The 20,990-nt window shown below is 43.7% G+C and overlaps 3 protein-coding genes across 3 annotated transcripts; 2 read left to right on the forward strand and 1 right to left on the reverse strand.

Annotated features, from left to right (window-relative positions):
- Positions 1–26: 26 nt before the first annotated feature.
- Positions 27–11,453, reverse strand: LOC136446340 (phosphopantothenate--cysteine ligase-like). Its single transcript, XM_066444687.1, has 7 exons — positions 11,309–11,453; positions 10,462–10,550; positions 9,911–10,053; positions 9,235–9,449; positions 8,180–8,299; positions 672–737; positions 27–308 (listed from the first exon to the last, which is right to left on the reverse strand). Exons 1-7 carry the CDS (start codon positions 11,432–11,434, stop codon positions 135–137), a joined length of 933 nt encoding a protein of 310 aa, XP_066300784.1. The 5' UTR covers positions 11,435–11,453; the 3' UTR covers positions 27–134.
- Positions 11,454–11,690: 237 nt separating this feature from the next.
- Positions 11,691–15,504, forward strand: LOC136446147 (dolichyl pyrophosphate Man9GlcNAc2 alpha-1,3-glucosyltransferase-like). The gene is made up of 3 exons (XM_066444456.1): positions 11,691–11,777; positions 12,400–12,597; positions 13,056–15,504. The coding sequence occupies exons 2-3, from the start codon at positions 12,428–12,430 to the stop codon at positions 14,416–14,418; spliced, it is 1,533 nt and encodes a 510-aa protein (XP_066300553.1). The 5' UTR covers positions 11,691–11,777; positions 12,400–12,427; the 3' UTR covers positions 14,419–15,504.
- A 293-nt stretch (positions 15,505–15,797) lies between these two features.
- LOC136445793 (tyrosinase-like) lies at positions 15,798–20,780 on the forward strand. Its single transcript, XM_066443932.1, has 7 exons — positions 15,798–16,565; positions 16,975–17,033; positions 17,240–17,559; positions 17,815–18,051; positions 18,490–18,660; positions 19,717–19,868; positions 20,566–20,780. Exons 1-7 carry the CDS (start codon positions 15,905–15,907, stop codon positions 20,778–20,780), a joined length of 1,815 nt encoding a protein of 604 aa, XP_066300029.1. The 5' UTR covers positions 15,798–15,904.
- The last annotated feature ends 210 nt before the right edge of the window (positions 20,781–20,990 follow it).

Raw genomic sequence — 20,990 nt, forward strand, 5'->3', positions numbered from 1 at the left:
TTGATCCTGAAGAAGGCGACAGTGGCCGTTGAAAATTTGATCCTGTGTATAACTTAGTGTTGGAAGAAAGTTTAGCATTGTACTATGATTGCTACAAACACAGATGAGCTTCCATGAAAGCTCTATGAAGTTGCCTACGATCCCTGACAGAATTTCTGGTGTCTCCTGACCAGGTCTGTGATGATTTTCTCCTCTATCTCCATCCCCGTGTCAAGCTCGGAGTCTGACATCAACACCACCTCCTCCTCGTCTCTGGTTACTATGGTTACGGTCATCTTTCTCGTTTCGAGGATGTTGGCGATGACAACCTGAAATATTGTTAGATTTTAGAAGTATAGCAGTTGACTCATCCCAACACATTGTGTAATCCTCTCACATATAGAAAGTTTTGTACATTGATCTCATGATTTGTGAAAGTATCTGTATCTGAATAGTAGGTACATGTAGTAGAATAACTGCCCTTCTGTATGCGTAGCACACCAGCTTCACAGGCATGCAGCGCGGTAGCAGCTGGCTATATCACACCGAATGACTTTGCACATCTAGCTGCAAGCGTTCTTTAAAGCTGATCCAGCGAAGAAGCTGTACTTAGTGATAACAAATGCGTGCAAAAGAACTTTATTGATCAATGGTCAATGGTCAAACTTAAAATTGTCCTGTAGATTTCGTACCTGATGACTGTACTTCTGCAGAGCTTGTTTTGCCTTTATGATGAGAATGCTGGTGTCAGTCTCGAGCTGTGTAAATAGATAAGAGAAACCTATGAGAAGGATAGTAGTTGTAGCTACAACTTGTATCTATTGTGACTGAGCTTTCAGCATAACCTAACCTGTAAGAGTGAGTGAGAGAGAAACAGTGAGCAATTGAGAGAGAGAGAGAGAGAGAGCGAGAGAGAGAGACATGCAAAAAATCATGTACGTTATAGCAAACAATATAGACAACACAATGATTTACACTAAAAATAAATACAGTTACAAGATGGGGTCACAAAAGCCAAATGCGGGAAGCACCTTTATACATACATGTACCAAAGAAGCTAGGTGCTTTGAAAGTGAGCAATAGACACAACAATACTTTGAAAATACTGTGGCACAACAATGGGAGAAATTGCAGCCTTGAATTGTTCCAATCTGTAATAAGAAAGTTGAGACTGCACCTTTGTAGGTCAGCCGTTACCATCGAGAGCTGCCTTGGCTGAACAACCACTGGGCGAAATGGTCACGGATCCCGGCAGATACCACGGCATCCGTCAAATCTTTACGTCACGGATACGAAAGATTCCGAGCAAATGCGAACAAACCCCAGATCCGTGAAGGATACGACAAAATACCCTACGGATGTGACACCGTATCTGCTCGGATAACGGATACACTAAAGATACGATGTCGTATATGCTTGGATCCCTGACTGACAACGGATACGGATAGGTCGTTTGCACGAATCCTTAAATAAAAACATATGCAATATTTGAGAGAAATGAAAACTTGTCATTAGAATTTTCTGTATTCATAAAGACCATTAACAGGTTCGCTGGCCCACTCTATCATATTAGTGCGTTGTGGCAATCTACGGATCCTAGCAAATCTCTTTTCCGTATTTTCTACGGATCCGCTGGCCCGATCAACGACTGGGGATCCTAGCAAATACACCGTTCACATTTTCGACGGATCTGCTGGCCCTATAAATGGCTGGAGGTCCTAGAAATTTCCCTTCCGTATCTTCTACGGATCTGCTGGCTCGATCAACATATAGAGATCCTAGAAAATCCCCTTTCCGTATCTTTAACGGATCCGCTAGCCCGATCAACGACTGGCGATCCTAGCAAATTCCCTTCCGTATCTTCTACGGATCCGCTGGCCCAATCAACGACAAGGGATCCTAGCAAATCCCCTTTCCGTATCTTTTACGGATCCGCTGGCCCAATAAACGACTGGGGATCCTAGCAAATTTCCTTCCCGCATCTTTAACGGATCCGCTGGCCCGATCAACGACTGGGGATCCTAGAAAATGCCCTCCCGTATCTTCTACGGATCCGCTGGCCCGATAAACGACTAGGGATCCTAGCAAATCCCCTTCACGTATCTTTATCGGATCCACTGGCCCGATCAACGACTGGGGATCCTAGTAAATCCCCTTTCCGTATCTTTTACGGATCCGCTGGCCAAATTAACGACTGGGGATCCTAGCAAATCCCCCGTCCGCATCTTTAACGGATCCGCTAGCCCGATCAACGACTGGGGATCCTAGCAAATTCCCTCCTGTATCTTATACGGATCCGCTGGCCCGATCAACGACTGGAGATCCTAGCAAATCCCTTTTCCGTATCTTTAACCGATCCGCTAGCCCGATCAACGACTAGGGATCCTAGCAAATTCCCTTCCGTATCTTCTACGGATCTGCTGGCCCGATCAACGACTGGGGATCCTAGCAAATCCCTTTTCCGTATCTTTTACGGATCCGCTTGCCCAGTCAACGACTAGGGATCCTAGCAAATCCCCTTTCCATATCTTTATCGGATCCGCTGGCCCGATCAACGACTGGGGATCCTAGTAAACCCTTTTCCGTATCTTTTACGGATCCGCTGGCCAAATTAACGACTGGGGATCCTAGCAAATCCCCCGTCTGCATCTTTAACAGATCCGCTAGCCCGATCAACGACTAGGGATCCTAGCAAATTCCCTTCTGTATTTCATACGGATCCGCTGGCCCTATCAACGACTGGAGATCCTAGCAAATCCCCTGTTCCTATCTTATACGGATCCGCTGGCCGGATCAACGACAAGGGATCCTAGCAAATCCCCTTCCCGTATTTTCTACGGATCTGCTGGCTCGATCAACGACTGGGGATCCTAGCAAAACCCTTTTCCGTATATTCTACGGATCCGCCTGCCCAGTTAACGACTGGGGATCCTAGCAAATCACATTTCCGTCCCTCTTCACAAACGCGCTCTAGAAGTCACCCGCCACTCAATGATACACTAGACTACTACATATGTTGTGATATAAGAAACGGCTTTTTGTGAACCAACAGGGTCCTGAACCTTAGAAAACAACACGGAACTAGCAATTTTCTAATCACCGTTCGGCGGTTGTCTATATATTGGATCGTGTTTCAAAACTCTTCAACTGCGCTCTCAATATTTCTGTTTGGGCGTCATTAATAAACGCGCTCTACAAGTCACCCACGTACCACTTAATGATATTCTAAATGATATACTAGACTACTGTATATCTTGTGATATACAAAAACGCTTTTTTGTGAACCTACAGGGTCCTGAACCTTAGAAAACAACACGGAACTAGCAATTTTCTAATCACCGTTCAGCGGTTGTCTTTATATTTGGTCGTGTTTCAAAACCCTTCGATTGCGCTCTCAATATTTTTTTTTGAACGTCTTTAACAAACGCGTTCTACAAGCCATCCACCACTCCATGATGCACTAGACTTCTGTATATCTTGTTAAAAACGAAAAGGCTTTTTTGTGAACCTATAGGGTCCTGAACCTTAGAAAACAACACGGAACTAGCAATTTTACCGTTCAGCGGTTGTCTACATATTAGGTCGTGTTTCAAAACCCTTCAACTGCGCTCTCAATATTTCTTTTTTAACGTCTTTAACAAACGCGCTCTAGAAGTCACCCACCACTCCATGATGCACTAGACTACTGTATATCTTGTGATATAAGCAAAGGTTTTTTTGTGAACCTATGAGTCCTGAACGTTAGAAAACAACACGGAACTAGCAATTTTCTAATCACCGTTCGGCGGTTGTTTATATACTGGGTCGTGTTTCAAAACCCTTTAACTGCGCTCTCAATATTTCTCTTTTAACGTCTTTAACAAACGCGCTCTACACGTCACCTACCACTCCATGCTACACTATACTACTGCATATGTTGTGATATAAGAAACGGCTTTTTTGTGAACCTACAGGGTCCTGAGCCTTGGAAAACAACACGGAACTAGCAATTTTACCGTTCAGCGGTTGTCTATATACTGGGTGGTGTTTCAAAACCCTTTAACTGCGCTCTCAATATTTCTTTTTTAACGTCTTTAACAAACGCGTTCTACAAGTCACCCACCACTCCATGATGCACTAGACTACTGTATATCTTGTGATATAAGAAAAGGCTTTTTTTGTGAACCTACAGGGTCCTGAACGTTAGAAAACAACACGGAAGTAGCAATTTTCTTATCATCGTTCAGCGGTTGTCTATATATTGGGTCGTGTTTCAAAACCCTTCAACTGCGCTCTCAATATTTCTTTTTTAACGTCTTTAACAAACGCGTTCTACAAGTCACCCACCACTCCATGATACACTAGACTACTGTATATCTTGTGATATAAGAAAAGTTTTTTTGTGAACCTATAGGGTCCTGAACCTTAGAAAACAACACGGAACTAGCAATTTTACCGTTCAGCGGTTGTCTATATATTGGGTAGTGTTTCAAAACCTTTTAACTGCGCTCTCAATATTTCTTTTTTAACGTCTTTAACAAACGCGTTCTACAAGTCACCCACCACTCCATGATACACTAGACTACTGTATATCTTGTGATATAAGAAAAGGTTTTTTTTTGTGAACCTATGAGTCCTAAACCATAGAAAACAACACGGAACTAGCAATTTTACCGTTCAGCGGTTGTCTATATATTGGGTCGTGTTTCAAAACCCTTCAACTGCGCTCTCAATATTTCTTTTTTAACGTCTTTAAACGCGCTCTAGAAGTCACCCACCACTCCATGATGCACTAGACTACTGAATATGTTGTGATATAAGAAAAGGTTTTTTTGTGAACCTATAGGGTCCTGACCCTTGGAAAACAACACGGAACTAGCAATTTTCTAATCACCGTTCGGCGGTTGTTTATATACTGGGTCGTGTTTCAAAACCCTTTAACTGTGCTCTCAATATTTCTTTTTGAACGTCTTTCACAAACGCGCTCTAGAAGTCACCCGCCACTCCATGCTACACTAGACTACTGCATATGTTGTGATATAAGAAACGGCTTTTTGTGAACCAACAGGGTCCTGAACCTTAGAAAACAACACGGAACTAGCAATTTTCTAATCACCGTTCGGCGGTTGTCTATATATTGGATCGTGTTTCAAAACTCTTCAACTGCGCTCTCAATATTTCTGTTTGGGCGTCATTAACAAACGCGCTCTACAAGTCACCCACGTACCACTTAATGATATTCTAAATGATATACTAGACTACTGTATATCTTGTGATATACGAAAATGCTTTTTTGTGAACCTATAGGGTCCTGAACCTTAGAAAACAACACGGAACTAGCAATTTTCTAATCACCCGTTCGGCGGTTGTCTATATATTGGGTCGTGTTTCAAAACCCTTCAAACGGTGCTCTCAATATTTATGTTTAGGCGTCTTGGTCTACACGTTACCGATTACTTAATGATGTACTAGAATCCTGTATATGCTGTGATATTACAATACGTTTTTTTGGACTTCTACGGTGTCCTGAACCTTAGAAAACAACACGAAACTATATACGACACCGCTTAACGGGTATTTCAGTGCGTGAAAACTTCTTCAACTGCGCTCTCCACATTTCTATTTCCACGTTTCCTTTTGAAACGCGCTCTACCAGTACTCCGTTTCTAGACATACTAGAATCCCGTACCCCGCGCAGGACAGACAAAGCGTTTTAGCTTAGATATGTTCCGGGAGGTTACATGAAATGTTCCCTTTTTCTGTATCAGAACAAGTAAAATGTTTAATACTACGTACATGGTTCCACAGTCGTTGATCGGGTAGGCGGATCCGTAGAAGATACGGAAAGACTTCAAGGAGGATTTGCCAGGATCCCTAGTCGTTGATCGGGTCAGCGGATACGTAGAAGATACAGAAAGGGGTATGGTAGGATCCCCAGTAGGATCAGCGGATCCGTAAAAGATGTGGAAAGAAGATTTGCTAGGATCCTTAGTACCTGATTGAGCAGGCGGATTCAATACAAAAAAACCTAAGCCAGTGTTATGTTATCGGCAGCTTTTATCAATTAGGTGCAGCCTGCTATGCATTTAGAAAACATTGCGACATGTTTTATGATAATTTTTCTATGAGTGCCTTCAAGTTAAAGCAAGGAGGTCTACATATAAACTCATTGGTTAAAGCAAGGAGGTTTTATATAAACCTTCTTGGTTAAGGAGAGAGTGCTTCCCTTTTACTTTATAGGTTGTAGAGAGTTGCCGGAAATGCTGCGTTTTTCTGTTCCATAGATCGTGGTAAAATTATCTATCATTTTATGGTGTGTGTTTTTTCGGTACACACTACATGTTTTTTTTCGCGCTGACCTCGGCTCAGACCAATACATGCTGTGTTTTCGCAAAACATACTTCTTCAGACCTCGTTCTTTTAGCTTACATGAATTCACAGAAAGTTACAGGAAATGTTATAATAATTACATTTCTTTATTTTGTCATTGTAAGAACTTGGAGGAAATAATGACAGAGTGTTTTCTAGCGTTTTTATATTTTGTTGTGGTTGGTTTAAAAAGACATGTCGAATGCGAATGCAAATTTATTCACTGTGAAGTTGTAAAAACAACAAAGCGACAATGGGAAGTAACCTGGGGGATGTCTCTTGGGATGTCACGTGATCGGACATTACCCAATGACATACAAGAGTGGGTTTTTCAAACCTAACGAATATGCAAGCTGAAGAAGTATTTTGTAGGAAGTCTGTTCGAAGACAAGTCATGAAAGAAGCTCGGACCCGTTTCACTAGGACACAAGTTATGGTCAAGACTTTGCTTTTGCCGCCTGGAACCCCGACGGGACGAACACGAAGATAGGATATGGCCAGACTTCTGTACCAGAGTCGGTTGGAGCTCTTGTATGGCGCACGACACAGCCACAGGAGGGGGAATCACGACCATTTGTATCGTCCTGACCATCGCAGCGAAGGCTGAAGAAGAGCGCAAATAATGTAGCCTATGGATTATTACTACTGCGGTGACCAGATGGGAAAAGGATAACAATGTTTCTTGTATATATGACGCACCATCGGGATTGTGGATTTAGCCTTGGTCGACCGATAGCTCACTGACTGACAACTCGGATCGCCAAGTGTAGGTCTGCGGGATGGACTGCTCAAGCTGCCGAACAAATTCTCTACGGGCCCCGCCAGGTGTCTCACCCGGGGTAACTTGGACATAGCGCCGAATCGTGAAGAGCACAGACAATGTGAATTTGATCCTCCTGTCGACAACATCAAGTACAGTTTTGAAATAAAAAGACAAAGACCTACATTTTGTATTTGCGTGTATGTGTAGAGAATTCAGGGGAATTCAGGTATCGCATCTGCTAAGTATTCGGAAAAATCCGAATAATTCGCATCTGTGCATTTGTAGCAATTACGGAGAGATTCACGTAACGGATTCGGTTAGGATCCTGGAAAATCCGAGTTTCGTATCTGCGCATTCGTAACAAATACGGGGAGATTCAGGTATCGAATTTGGTTAGGATCCTGGAAAATCCGAAATTCGCATCTGCACATTCGTAGCAAATGCTGGGGGATTCAGGTATCGGATTTGTTTAGGATCCTGGAAAATCCGAAATTCGTATCTGCACATTCGTAGTATATACGGGGGGTTCAGGTATCGGATTTGGTTAGGATCCTGGAAAATCCGAAAGTCGTACCTGCACATTCCTAGCAAATGCTGGGGGATGCAGGTATCGGATTTGTTTAGGATCCTGGAAAATCCGAATTGCGTATCTACGTAGTCGTAACAAATACGGAAGGATTCAGGTATCGGATTTGGTTGGGATCTGGAAAATTTGAATTTCGTCCATACGTATGCGTAGCAAAAACCGAGAATCGGCTGCCAAATTTGGTAAGGATCCGGCAAATTCCGGCGTTTTAGCGTGGCCCAAGGTAAGGATGCGAAAAGTTTCCTACGAAACCTGTCATCGCATCCGCGAAAAATACAATTTTCGGATTTGTCCGCATCCAAATGGTTCAGATTCAGGGATCCGAAATTTCGGATTTGTAACAGATCCGAGTCGTATCTGCTGGTATTTGCTGATATTTGCTCGTATCCTTAAAGAATACGGAAAAATGACGGCATGGATATGGGTGTATCCAAACCTATTTTGTCCAGTGAACTTGTAATGAATTGTCTTATTCTCAATGAATACAAAATAAATACACATACCTTAAAGGAGACGGTAAAGGCTTGAGGTGCCCACTCCTTAACCAGGGGGGACAGCATCTTGGGTGTCATCTGCATGGTGATCTGTAGAGGACCATTGGCTGACTGGATCTTGTGCTCTGGCTGTAGGAGGAAACAAGAGTTAGTTAGAGAGAGAGAGAGAAATGGTTTATTCAATATGAAAAAAACCTCGCAGCACAGGTGCTGAATTGCAGCTTCTGTACACAATACGTCCTGCATATGTTATCAGGACTTAAAAACATTACAAATTAAAAATTGGATAAAAAGTCTTAATTCTTGATATATGATAAGATATCAATACGATTACACGAATTAAAATTCTATTCAAACACATTTACTGTCATTTAGCAGATGAACACAATAGGGTAGTGCCCTATAGGGTAGTTCAGTATGCTTTACTGTTAGCTGACATTGCCATCCTTCCAGTCTAATCATAAGATTCCTTTTAGCACTAAATTTGCATTGATTATGATAGCTTTGTTCATACATGTGGCAAATATGTAATGATTAATTTGCACGTTGCATAGTCAAACATTAGCACACATTGGTGATTAAGAATACGCAGAGAAGAAACGCAAGATGCACTTGCTGAAGTAAGGAAGCTGTATGGATCAGGAAATCAACTCTGGATCCAGTCATGAACTATGATGAGGGGGGATAGGCTGCTTGGGAAATTCTCTACTCCTTTAGACCTGAAAGATTTTGATACACTCACACGAGGCCTACTCTTTTCGATAGGTGTGGTGGGTTCTTTAACTTGCTCAAGGTTTGGCTCTCCTCAAACACAGGACCTGCATTTAGCATCCCATCCGAGGGACTTCCCTAACCAATACAAAGCTACTAGTAGGTACATGTACTCATTTTCACCTGGGTGAAGTGAGGAAATTTGTGTAAGGCACCTTCCCAAAGGCACAACATCGGGTCACTTTTTAACCTTGTTCTTACTTCCTGACCCTGTAACTAATAGAGATATGGGTGCCAAACAGCTACTTCAGTGTGCTAAAGGCTAACTTTTACGGACCTAAGTCCCTACTCACAAGCTCGTTGTGTGGAATGTAGAAGTCTGACACAGCAGCAGCAAGGTAGAGCATAGCGGCCGGCCCGATGTGGCTGAAAGCCTCGGCTGCGGCTCGCAGCAGGTAGAGGTAGTCAGACAGGGACAGGAAGCTGACGGACAGAAGGGTGTCGGTCTCCTTGACCTGCTGGTATCTCTCCATGACACGAACAAGCTTTGATGTGTGCTGCGGATCAACTGTGAGAAATACAATATAATAATCATGGTACTGTAACAACAATTATACCAGTGACAACACTACACAAAGTTTGGCCAGATTCAGAGTTTATTGATGCATAGTTGACATAAGACTCTGAGGGGCCCCTAAGAGAGCCCTACGTCTGCAAGAAAAACATTAAGGCCAGTAAGAGGGAGTGGTGGGGGGCTGGGAAAGGACAAATCTATCAAAAAGAATTTTGAGTTATAGGTGCAAACACACCCCACCCAAAAACCTGTACCACCATCGGAGGCTAACCATCTTCCTGGAGGTAACAATGACTTGGTACTGCTTCATGATCAAGCATACATGACATGTCCTAAACAGGGATATGCGGCTCCAGTGTCTTTTCTGAAGATGTGGCGTGAGTGTGTACGGTTGGTTTGAGGTTGCCCACTACTACTACCCAAGCATACATGACATGTTGGATTACTGTCAGTACCTTGTACACCTGTACTGCCATCTGCTGTGATTGTAAGACTAAGAAGGTCCAGAAAGTTGACTCGAGAGAAGTGTCTTGTGAAGGGTTCCAGGGAATTCAGTCTATGTAGGAAGATCACAGCATAACCCTGTGCCAAGAAGTTTCTGAAAATAGTAGTCAAGGACACTTTATAAAGAAACTACTACATGTATCTACTACTACCCCATGCCCTCCCAGAAAATTTTGAAAACTCAATCCCTGTGTTTTTGACAGGATTTGAAAGTAAGAAACAGAGCCTGACGCAACAGGTCAATGCGCCTTCACTGCGGCTTACAAAAATCTGGGAGGCAAGACAATGATTACAGAAAATTTTTCGACTTGATTATGCTTTACATGAAATGCACTGGCTACGCCTTGCAGGAAATTTTCACCTCCGTATGAATTACGTGAAATAAAATGTCTTCCCTACGAAGTAGCGAAATAAAAAAGGGCTGCCTATGCCTTACGGAAAAGAGCATGCAGACCCTCATATAAAAGCATTAAATATCTTTATGATGCGCAAAAGAGGATACTCGGCGGAGACAGAGCCTCTAGTTCCCACACTGAAGTTGTCGATGAAGCGAACTGTCCTGCTCTCCAGTGGTACTCGGGTACCTCCTGACTGGAATAGTAAACACAGAGGATCTTTATACGTCAAATAACAGTTACTTAAACAACTGGATATGATTTTGGAAACATTTAACCTCCTTGGATTTTCCAAATCATATCCAGTTGCTTGAGTAACTGTTATCTGACAGAGGGCATTTGTTTTCATTTCATTGCAGAGTCGGGGCCACATACAATTATTTTCATTGTCATTAAGAGGAGTGCAATCCTCTAAAAATACAAAATGTATATGTGATACAAAAAAAATTGAAGAAACACAGAGGGATAGGAGAAGTAGGTCACACTACTGATCGTGACTCCAATGAGATCGAGGTTAGGCCCTGGCTTGTTTTGGACGTCTTTTAGGTGTTTTGTTTGTTTTTCTATTTTGTCAGTTTTCTTTACATTTACCGGGAACGCCAACAAAAAACGACGTCCAAAACATGCCGGAGCCTACCCTCTGCTTGAAGAGTAAGGTCACATAAGACATAACGGTGTGTGCTATGTTACTACGCAACTACATTCGCATGAAAATCTATTTATCACAAGATGGTGACACGCCGGATACCATAAACAGTGCGAATGCAATCACGTACAGGCAGACTAGCTGTTTAAAGCTGACGTCATTCACGTATGAAGTTGTAGTATACTTAAAAGTATAATGTAGTAGAATGCGCATTATGTTTGCCCATGCCCCGCCCCCTGTCTCACCAAAAGAAAGACTAAAATTTTGTTCCGAATTCGTCCAAATCAAGATACAAGAGCCATACGTACAGTAACGAGGACAAGTCTTCTTCCTTCCTTTGAGTGTCTACTGACGAATTCCTTGATTCTTGTCCTGTTTTCGACGTATTTTTCCGGAGGGTTCGAGCCCTCGAAATATGTTGTCCATTCGGCCATTTTGGTTCAAAGGTTGGACTTAGCAGAGTACATTTTAAGAAATAGGGATGTGTTAATAATTATTTGGATTATAATCACACGGCGAACGTCGATATTACATTACCATTTAGAAGTAAAATGCTATTCAATATGATATATCTAACATAACAATATATTTGTATTATGTTTGAAGAATAGAATAGCCATACATTATGTTTAATTCATCCCTAAAACAGTAGTATGATATTCCAACCAGCAGGCGGTACCGTGACCTTTGATCCTTCCTTACCAGGAGCGAAGTCTGAGAGCTGAAAATAGCTTCATAAATTCGAGTTGCAGGCAACGTACCAAAGGAATTACTCAAGTAAGTTACATGCGTGTCTGCAATCATAGCAACCCTGTGTTTTAAGAGAGTATGATAGATATGAATTTTCAGTACCATATTTAACCCAAATCGCCCTGATTTGATGATTCTTGATCAATGAGCTTTCACAGAGTTTTCATGTTCATTTTTACAGTTCACTATTTTTTTTCAAATCTGAGAAACAACAAAATCGTAGTGGCCACAGTAAAGCAGTGAATTTAAACTACTATGGAGTATTAGAATGCCCAGAACTATTTACAAATATTCAGGTGTTCAAAACATTATTGAGAACATCTCGATAATGTGGCTGTCTTTTGGTATCTGGTATAAGCATGATTATGAGAGTAGAGTAGAGTAGGTCCGTTTGGCCAGGTAGGAAGATCTCTTCCAGTTGAGGCCACTCGTCCATTTACTGGACTGATGATGTTATATATTACAGTGGGAATATTTTGAGAGGATGTAACATTTAAACCAGTCTTTCATTTCCATTGCTGGTAACGTCCTACCAATTTATTTTCTTTGTTCAAGAGGCTAGTACTTAGTAAGAGTATATCAAAGAGGTTTATAATATCCTTGACTTTTGAGATGATGTAACATTGAACCCGTCACTTCCTATCCTTAGACTCATCATCCCTGCAAGACATCCCACCATGGACACCAGGTTTGGCACGCTGTGCACTGCTGTGGTGTTCGCCGTGTTCGTGCGCTGGGCGGTCTCCCTTAACTCCTACTCGGGCATGGGGAAGCCTCCCATGTTCGGGGACTACGAGGCACAGAGACACTGGATGGAGATCACAACCAGCCTTCCCCTCAAGCAGTGGTGAGTCAACTATAATCAGGCTTTAAGTTAGGATTTATGGTAGCAGAACACAGTTTTGGGCCCATGGGGATCATTTGGGCGACAGCTCAAATGCGTGAACTCTGAACCCTAGCTCATGTGATCAGCTACTACGTCATATACACAGCAATAGTGTGTTGTGCAACAGGTCTCCAGAAAAATCTATAGTTAAGGACCACAAGGTGACTGACTTTGATGTGGTGAAAATTATAGTTGGTGGCACTAGATGAATATGAGAAATGAATATATTTGAGTTAAGCGTACAACCTACAAAATATTTTTTTGTTAACAAAAAAAAAGTGTCTGCGTATCAGCTTTTCATGCCGTCTTTGAAATAGCGCACTGTAGAGGTCAATCAAACTGCAGCCGGCTCACCTCGAGAGGCAAATTATTCCTATAACCCTTTTCTCTTTTAGTAAACTATGTTTTGTCTTTGCTAGGTATTTCAACAGCACAGACAACGACCTTCTGTACTGGGGCCTGGACTACCCTCCTCTGACGGCCTACCACATGTGGCTCTGCGGAAAAGTTGCTGGATGGCTCAACCCTGATTGGACGGCTCTCTTCGCATCCCGCGGATACGAGAGCTACGAACATAAACTTTTCATGAGATACTCTGTACTGATAGGAGATGCCCTCGTTTACATCCCTGCCGTTTTGCTGTACTGTTTTCTACAGAAGAAGTTCAGCCACACACAGAAGGTGCTGCTGAGTTGTGTGTTGCTGCTGTTTCCAGGCTTGATCATTATTGACTATGGACATTTCCAGTACAATAGCATCAGCCTGGGGCTCACTTTGTGGGCTGTTATAGCACTGAGTCATGGACATGAAATGCTAGGCTCGGCTGCATTCATGCTTGCGTTATGCTACAAACAGATGTCCCTGTATCATGCTATGCCGTTCTTCTGTTACCTACTGGGAAAGTGTTGGCAGCAGAGGTGGACAAAGGGTTTCTTTACCCTATGCTGTATTGGTGTAAGTGTGTTGGCAACGTTTGCCTTCGTGTGGCTGCCTTTCCTTACAGAAAAAGACCTCTTCCTTCAAGTCGTTCACAGAATCTTCCCCGTTGCTCGTGGGGTGTTTGAGGACAAGGTCTCCAACTTCTGGTGCAGTTTGTCGGTTGTTGTGAAGTTCCGTAATTTCCTATCCCACGAGGGCCTTTTGTCGCTATGCCTTGCTACGACCCTTCTCGGCTTAGTACCGTCCTCCCTCGACCTTTTGTTCCGTCCTTCTGTCAACAAATTCAAGCTAGCCCTCGTAAACAGTTCTCTGGTTTTCTTCCTCTTCTCCTTCCAAGTTCACGAGAAATCCATCCTCCTCCCAGCCCTCCCTGTCTGCCTCTTGTTGCCATGGCGACCGTTTACCTCCACCTGGTTCCTTACCATAGCAACCTTCAGCATGCTTCCCCTATTGGTCAAGGATGGTCTCGTCATGGCAACCCTTATAACCTCCATACTCTTCATCATAGCTGTTGAGTTAGGGCTACAAGGGGTATCTTCAGACCCCACCGTTGGGTGTCCCGTGTGCCTTTGGTCCTCTAGAAATCTTCCCTGGCTCCCCCATAGGATGTTTTTCTATGTTGTGAAGTCAGGATTTTATTCTTCGCTCATGGGAGCCCTTTTCTTAGGACTGTTAAGCGTTGCTGTCCCCCCGCCATCCTTGTTACCGGATCTCTGGCCTGTGCTGATATCAGTGTATAGCTGTTTACATTTCCTTGGGTTTACCTTGTACTACCACATAGTACAACTCATGGCCCCCAGTACTAAAGAAACGACAGTGCAGAAAGCAAAGAAGACACAGTAAAGATGTATAACCGGTACAAAATGCATCATAGCATGACTTCTACTGGTTGTTTTTTAATTGTGGGAACATAGTTTTTCTGAGGATAATAACTTGATTCTTATGATTTAAACATGAATTGATTACCATGGATTAAGTTTTGTTGCTCATGTTGTTTTTCACTTCTTTTTTAAAAAGCATTCTGTACATTCCATAGATATATGATAGATTTTTCTTTTGTTGGTAAGAATTAGTTCAAAAATTGTGATGCCAATCTTTTGTTGAGCTGTTAAGAATGTGCTAATTAAATTTGTCATTTATGCCAAATTATGGTTTGCACTTGTGAAAATATGCAGTATATGTATATTAATTGATCCTCTTGATTGTAAGGGATTTTGTTGCATTATCACTTGATCAAAGGCAGCTACTAAATGTTTCACATTGAAATGTGATATGACATTTAGTACAAATTCTATGAGATCCAACCTCCAGTAACATTAATCCCCCACTTTGAAAAACAGTAAGTTTGAGATATCTCTAGTGCAGCACCCCCAGGTATGCACAGTTTAGATATACAGGAGTGCATTACACTGGGGGACGTTGGGTTGGAGATCTGTTTGGATGTTTCATTTCTGGATGGCAGAATTATGTACCCTGGTGGAATTATGTTAGTAGACATTAATTGGCAGTTGTGACTGTTGCTATATTTTTACACACCAGTCAGATATATGATTGTGTATTTTAAATATCAGCCATGTTTTAACTAAGAAACTTTGTGATTGTATACGTTAAGGAGTTAGTTGAAGTAGGTTAAAATTGAAAATCACACATCACTAACCACACAAATAGACCATACATGTTTTATTGAGTGAAAAGTCTTTACAATTACTAATTAAATATTAGTAGCTACTGCAAGCAACAGGTGAAGAATTGTTGTTCAAAATTGTGTCACTTTCACAACATGTCGAATTATATGTGTGTTATTGTAATATTATGGTAAAATGTAATAGTAAAGCAAGTGTTGCAAAGCTTCAATTTTTACTACTGCTTAAGAACTTGCCATACATTGTACCTGTTACATTTGTTGTGCAATAAAGTTTGATTTATTTATTTATTGATTCCAAAGGTCAATTTTGCAATCAACCTTTAAAATAATTTTGATTAACTGGTGCTGCAATCTTTACTATTAATAGATGGTATACAGTACAACAACACTTACAGATGTATCATTGAATATAATGACCACACAACTTGCTGCGTGCATGAAAATCATTTTTAGACGCCAAACATCGCTCTCACCAGTCACACACGTGTGAACCGCCAAAAGCCCGGGATTGAAAATAATGATAGTTTTAAAGTAGTCATGAGCAGTTGTGTGCATTTCTTGAGACACACTCTAATTTTTCGTCCCCACAAACTTTGTTTGGAAATGTGACCTTGGCATAACGTGTAGGCCAGGGAACCCGTCGGACGTCATATTTTGACTGCGATATTGATAAGCGTACACGGAATGCGTTTCGCGGATCCCAACATGAAAGCTCTGGGCCTGCTGATCGTGCTATGGGGATGTTTTCATGGTTGTGCGGCTCAGTTCCCGCGGGTGTGCATCAGTAAAATCTTACTAGACAGTAAGGAGTGCTGCCCGATCCCACTGGGGTTCACCGAGCCGTGCGGTGGACCCGGGCGGGGACACTGCGCTGACACCCCCGACCCCACCGTGGAGGACCCCGCCTGGAAGAACATTAATGCCTACAAGGTTGACGACAGGCGCCACTGGCCGACAGTGTTCTTCACCAGAACCTGCATGTGTGTGGGCAACTTCAGCGGGTACGACTGCAGTAAGTGCAAATGGGGACATCGCGGGGAGAACTGCGACACGAAGCAACAGCCGGATGTTCGCAGAAACATCAAGGATTTAAGCACCGAGGAGAAAAACAAGTTCCAGCGCTACTTTGACCGCGCGAAAAACACACCCAGCGACTTCGTCTTCGCTCTGGAGTTTAAAGATAACACCAGGGGAAGCGAAGACTTCGCGAACATCTCAGTTTACGACTACTTCGTGGCGGTACATTATCACGCCGGCCGCGAAACCTTGCCGCCGTTCAGTACAGGTATTTTGTTTATTTTGCAATCGCATACCCGGAAAACCGCCGCATGGCATAACACACCAGGTCTGTACTGTACCAATGACCCTTGCGGTATATTTTGATTTTATCCTATGATAAGTAAAATAAGTAATAATGGTTCGATACTGGATTCTGTTTCCAGGGAATGATATTTTTTGGCAATTACAAACAACAAGCACAAGTCTATACAATCACGAGAACATCAATCGGCACTGGGAATTTCCTAGAATATTACATACAGTCGGACACTTACTCAGTAGCTCGGCAAATGGACAGGCGGGTTGATAATCAGGAAACATTCTACAGGCACTTGCGCCAAGGAGGTTATAGAGTCCCTATAACCTCCTGGGTTATGCTTCGGTTCCATTTCCAACCCGGGGCCCGCAAGCTTAGGAAATAATTTGGCAGTAGAGTCAGTCCACGGTAAAGTTGATATTTCTCCTGTGCTTGCGAGTGAAACCCTCTCGTGGCCAAACTCCCCTGGCAAATATTCTCCCTATAGCCGGCGTGTCAGTCTGATCGAGACTATCGTAGCTGCAAGAGAAGACAAAAGAGATTCGGTAGCCATGATAGGTTTGGACACCAGGCTAGTCACGGTTGCCTAACTAAAGAAGAAATCAATATTACATTTAACAGGTATGATTTCATTCGTCATTTTAGAGTACAAAATGAATTTTATTTTTTTTCGTTTGATCAAATCCAACACAGGCATCTGTTAGACGGAGGAGGACTGTTTCCTGGACTTCGCGCACCAAGGCGCCGGTTTCCTGACATGGCACCGCGCGTACCTGTTAGAGTTCGAGCAGGCCCTGCGGGAAGTGAACAGCGACCCCGACTGGACCTTGCCGTACTGGGACTGGGCCGCGGCTGAGGATCATCAGTGCGACATCTGCACCAACGAGTACGTCGGCGCAAACGACGAGGACGGTGACCTGGACCCGGGCTCTGTCTTCGCGAGCTGGTGGACAATTTGCGAAGATGAACCGCCATTCGACGACGCCACTCAGACTAACCACACTGTGCCGTGCAATGTGACCAGGTAACGTGCGTAGTCCAGTGGTTAGCGATCTTGCCCCTGGAACTAGAAGCCCGGGGTTCGATCTCGGCTGTGTCGCTCACTCGACATGCACGCTACCGTTAAGCCGTGGTCCACTGTTCATTGTGCTTGTCGAGAAGAGCTAGGGGAATTTCCCTGGTACAATGAACCTGTAAATACTGTACATAGCGTCTGTCACGACCAGTGGAAGATTAGCTCAACTGTTCATTGAGCTCATTTGAGCTAAACTGGTTTGAGATCACTTTCTTTACTTTTTACCAGCCCCAGCGGGCGGCTGATGAGGAACCCCGGGATGCAGGACCCGATACCCTTCGGGGCGTCAGTGACTCACCTGCCCCTGGCGACCGAGGTGGACTTCGCCCTGCGTTTCCCCGTGTTCGACACGCCGCCTTACGACGAAAGCGCGAACTGCAGCTTCCGGAACCTGCTAGAGGGGTACGCCGACACCAGCACCGGCAAGGCGCGGGAAACCATGTGAGCAGAATTATTTCTACTTTTTTATAACCTTAATTTCTCGCCGCACGTTATCGACAAGTCTTTGGCTCCACATGTTAACGCTAGTGACTAAGGCATGAGCAGTGCGATTTTCCCTGGCCATCTGGGGGTACTAGTAATCTCCAAGTAGCTAGATGTTGAAGCCGGTGAAAGATTTTCTGTAGGCCGTGTTTTTCTAGTTTCGAAAAAGAACCCACACCTGCAGTTCCTAGATTGAAATTATGTTTGCATTACATTATGTTAAGGCTTCACCATTATTGTACTTTCACCACTCTTGTACTTTCATTGCGTTTGATGTAAATAACTTTTGTTCTGGGGGGTTTCATTGAAAATCGCCAGTTGGGGGCATGATTTCCCCTTGCTAGAATAAATAAACATACAAAACCACAAGTACTCTGTGTCCTCCTCCATGCCCAGAACATACGACAACGGCACAACGGTACCCGAATCCATCACACTGCACAACCAGGTGCACCTGTACCTGAACGGCACGATGACGGCTGTCTCCACCGCGCCGAACGACCCCATCTTCTTCCTGCACCACTGCAACGTCGACCGCCTGTTCGAGTCGTGGATTCGCCGACATGGGTACGGGTCGGTGTTTTAAGCCCCTATCTCACTGGACCCGCGGCACGTTGGCGACCTCGCTGCGACCGAGTAATCTGACCATGCGGTCAACGAATTTTATCGATGAAAAGCGAATCTTTTTTACGCTTTGTATGTTTTGTTGTCTTTTTGGTCGTACTTGCACGTTTTGAATAATATTTCCATAATAAAGTCAAGGGTAACACAAATCCAGTTTAGGACGCAGCGACGCCGCCAGCGTGCCACGAGTCCAGTGAGATAGGGGCTTGAGATTGAGGTACAGACGATTGCCGTTTACGCTCGTTGTCACTGGACCCGAGGCACGTTGGTGACCTCGCTGAGCTGCGACAGAGCAATTTGACCGTGCGCTCAACGAATTTTATAGATGAAAAGCGAATCTTTTTACGCTTTGTATGTTTTGCTGTCTTTTTAGTAATACCTGTACGTTTTGGACGATATTCCCATTGTAAAGACAAGGGTAACACAAACCAGTTTAGGACGCAGCAACACCGCCAACGTGCCGTGGGTCCATTGAGAGGGGGGCTTTAAGGCGATCTCGCTGCGACCTAAATTGGATTTGTGTCATCCTCTATTTCATTATTGGAATATAAATCAAAATGTAAAAGTATGACAACAAAGCATAAAAGCGTTTTTTATCAATGAAATTTGGTAGCGCTGTCAAATCACTCGATTGCAGCGTGGTTTCAGCGAGGTCACCGCCCCAGTGGAATGGGATTGATATTGTACCCGTCTTTAATAGTGAGAAAGTTTCTATTACCTTGCAGTGTTCAAGGCTGAATGTTCCGTATGTTTATTTATTTATTTATTTATTGGAAGTGTAACAAGACACTACACGGTCTCTCAGGCAGCATGGCTGATGTTGTATGTAATGATTTTTTTCTATCTATCGGTTGCATCTTCTACATTATGATTCTCTGTTCATAGTACAGAAAACACAGCAATTGAGTTATTAATTGATTGGTTGGTTGATGGATCCATTGATTGCTTGATTTATTGATAGATTGATTGATTGATTTATTGATTCATTCATTCATCCAGCACACCTACCTCAGCTCTGCCGGAGAAAGGTGCCCCGCCCGGCCAGAGTCGCCACGATCACATCGTGCCGTTCTTCCCACCGTACCGCCACGCCGACATGTTCAAACCGTCCACGGAGTTAGGCTACGACTACCAGGAGCTTTACCACGAAGGTACAATGTTTGCTACTCATATATGGAAAGTTTTTGTTTCAAGTTTGAGTCGTGGGACCTACCGAATAAATGTTAACCTGTCCTCTGTACCTCATTCGACGGTCCCATTTCCAAAGCGGGGCCCGGTCGGGCAGCTTGTGGGAACGATAAATATGATATAAAAGGCAATAAAAGACACAAAATGTGAAAAATTACTTTTAACCATGTATTGTGTATTTTCTTGGTATGCATTTTTTTTCAATGGAAATGGTAACGTAGCATAACCCAGCTGTTCAGCATATGCTACGGTATATTTGTAGTCCCGGCTGGGCCCCGAAGCCACAAATTCGTCCCGGTGGACTGCCGGGTACGAGGAAGGGACACCTCTGTATGTTCGCACGATTAGCTCACTGCGTCAATGTTTTTTTACCGGATCCCGGGTTTATCTTAAGTCCGACTTAAAGTCAGCCCGGGGCCCGACAGTGCCCAAACAAAAGCCCGGGAGCTGCAGAGTGTCCCACGGGGCCACGAAGGGATCACGCCCGAAAGTGTACAAAAACGCCCGTAAACTACCCGACCGGGCCCCCTTTTCCAATTGTGACCGAAGCATTAAAGGTGACTTAACGTAAGTGTGACGTGAGCAAAGGTCAAAGGTGGTTGGAAGTCGGTATCGTCCCCCGTCTTTGGCGCTTATGATATTCATGTTCCTCCCATGTAGAACTGGATGGAGGGAGTGACTTGGGAGAGTGCAGCGCAGCACCGTCAGAGGGCGTATCTCTGGCGCTGATTGGGATGGGCGTTGCGCTCGGGCTTGTCGTTGTAGTCACAGGCATTACCGTTCTGTTGTTTATCCGGTTCGGTCACAAACAGCCGCAGTATCACGCCGCCAACACAGAGCCTGACATGCCAGAGGTACTGGTGACTGACACATAATTAGCTGTGCGATTTTTAATCTGCATTCTGGGGCCTTAGTACTCCCCAAGCAGAGGAGAGGGTCCGTGATTTTTGACATGTTTCAGGCGTTATGTCGGGCTTCCTACTAGAACAAAAACATGACAAAGTAGAAATCCCGAAAAAAAGCCTCATAAAACACGTCAAAAACCAGCCGGATCCACTCCTCTGCTTGGAGAGTAAGGCCATGGT

This window comes from Branchiostoma lanceolatum, chromosome 12 (genome assembly GCF_035083965.1).
Source record: "Branchiostoma lanceolatum isolate klBraLanc5 chromosome 12, klBraLanc5.hap2, whole genome shotgun sequence".
Taxonomy (NCBI): domain Eukaryota; kingdom Metazoa; phylum Chordata; class Leptocardii; order Amphioxiformes; family Branchiostomatidae; genus Branchiostoma; species Branchiostoma lanceolatum.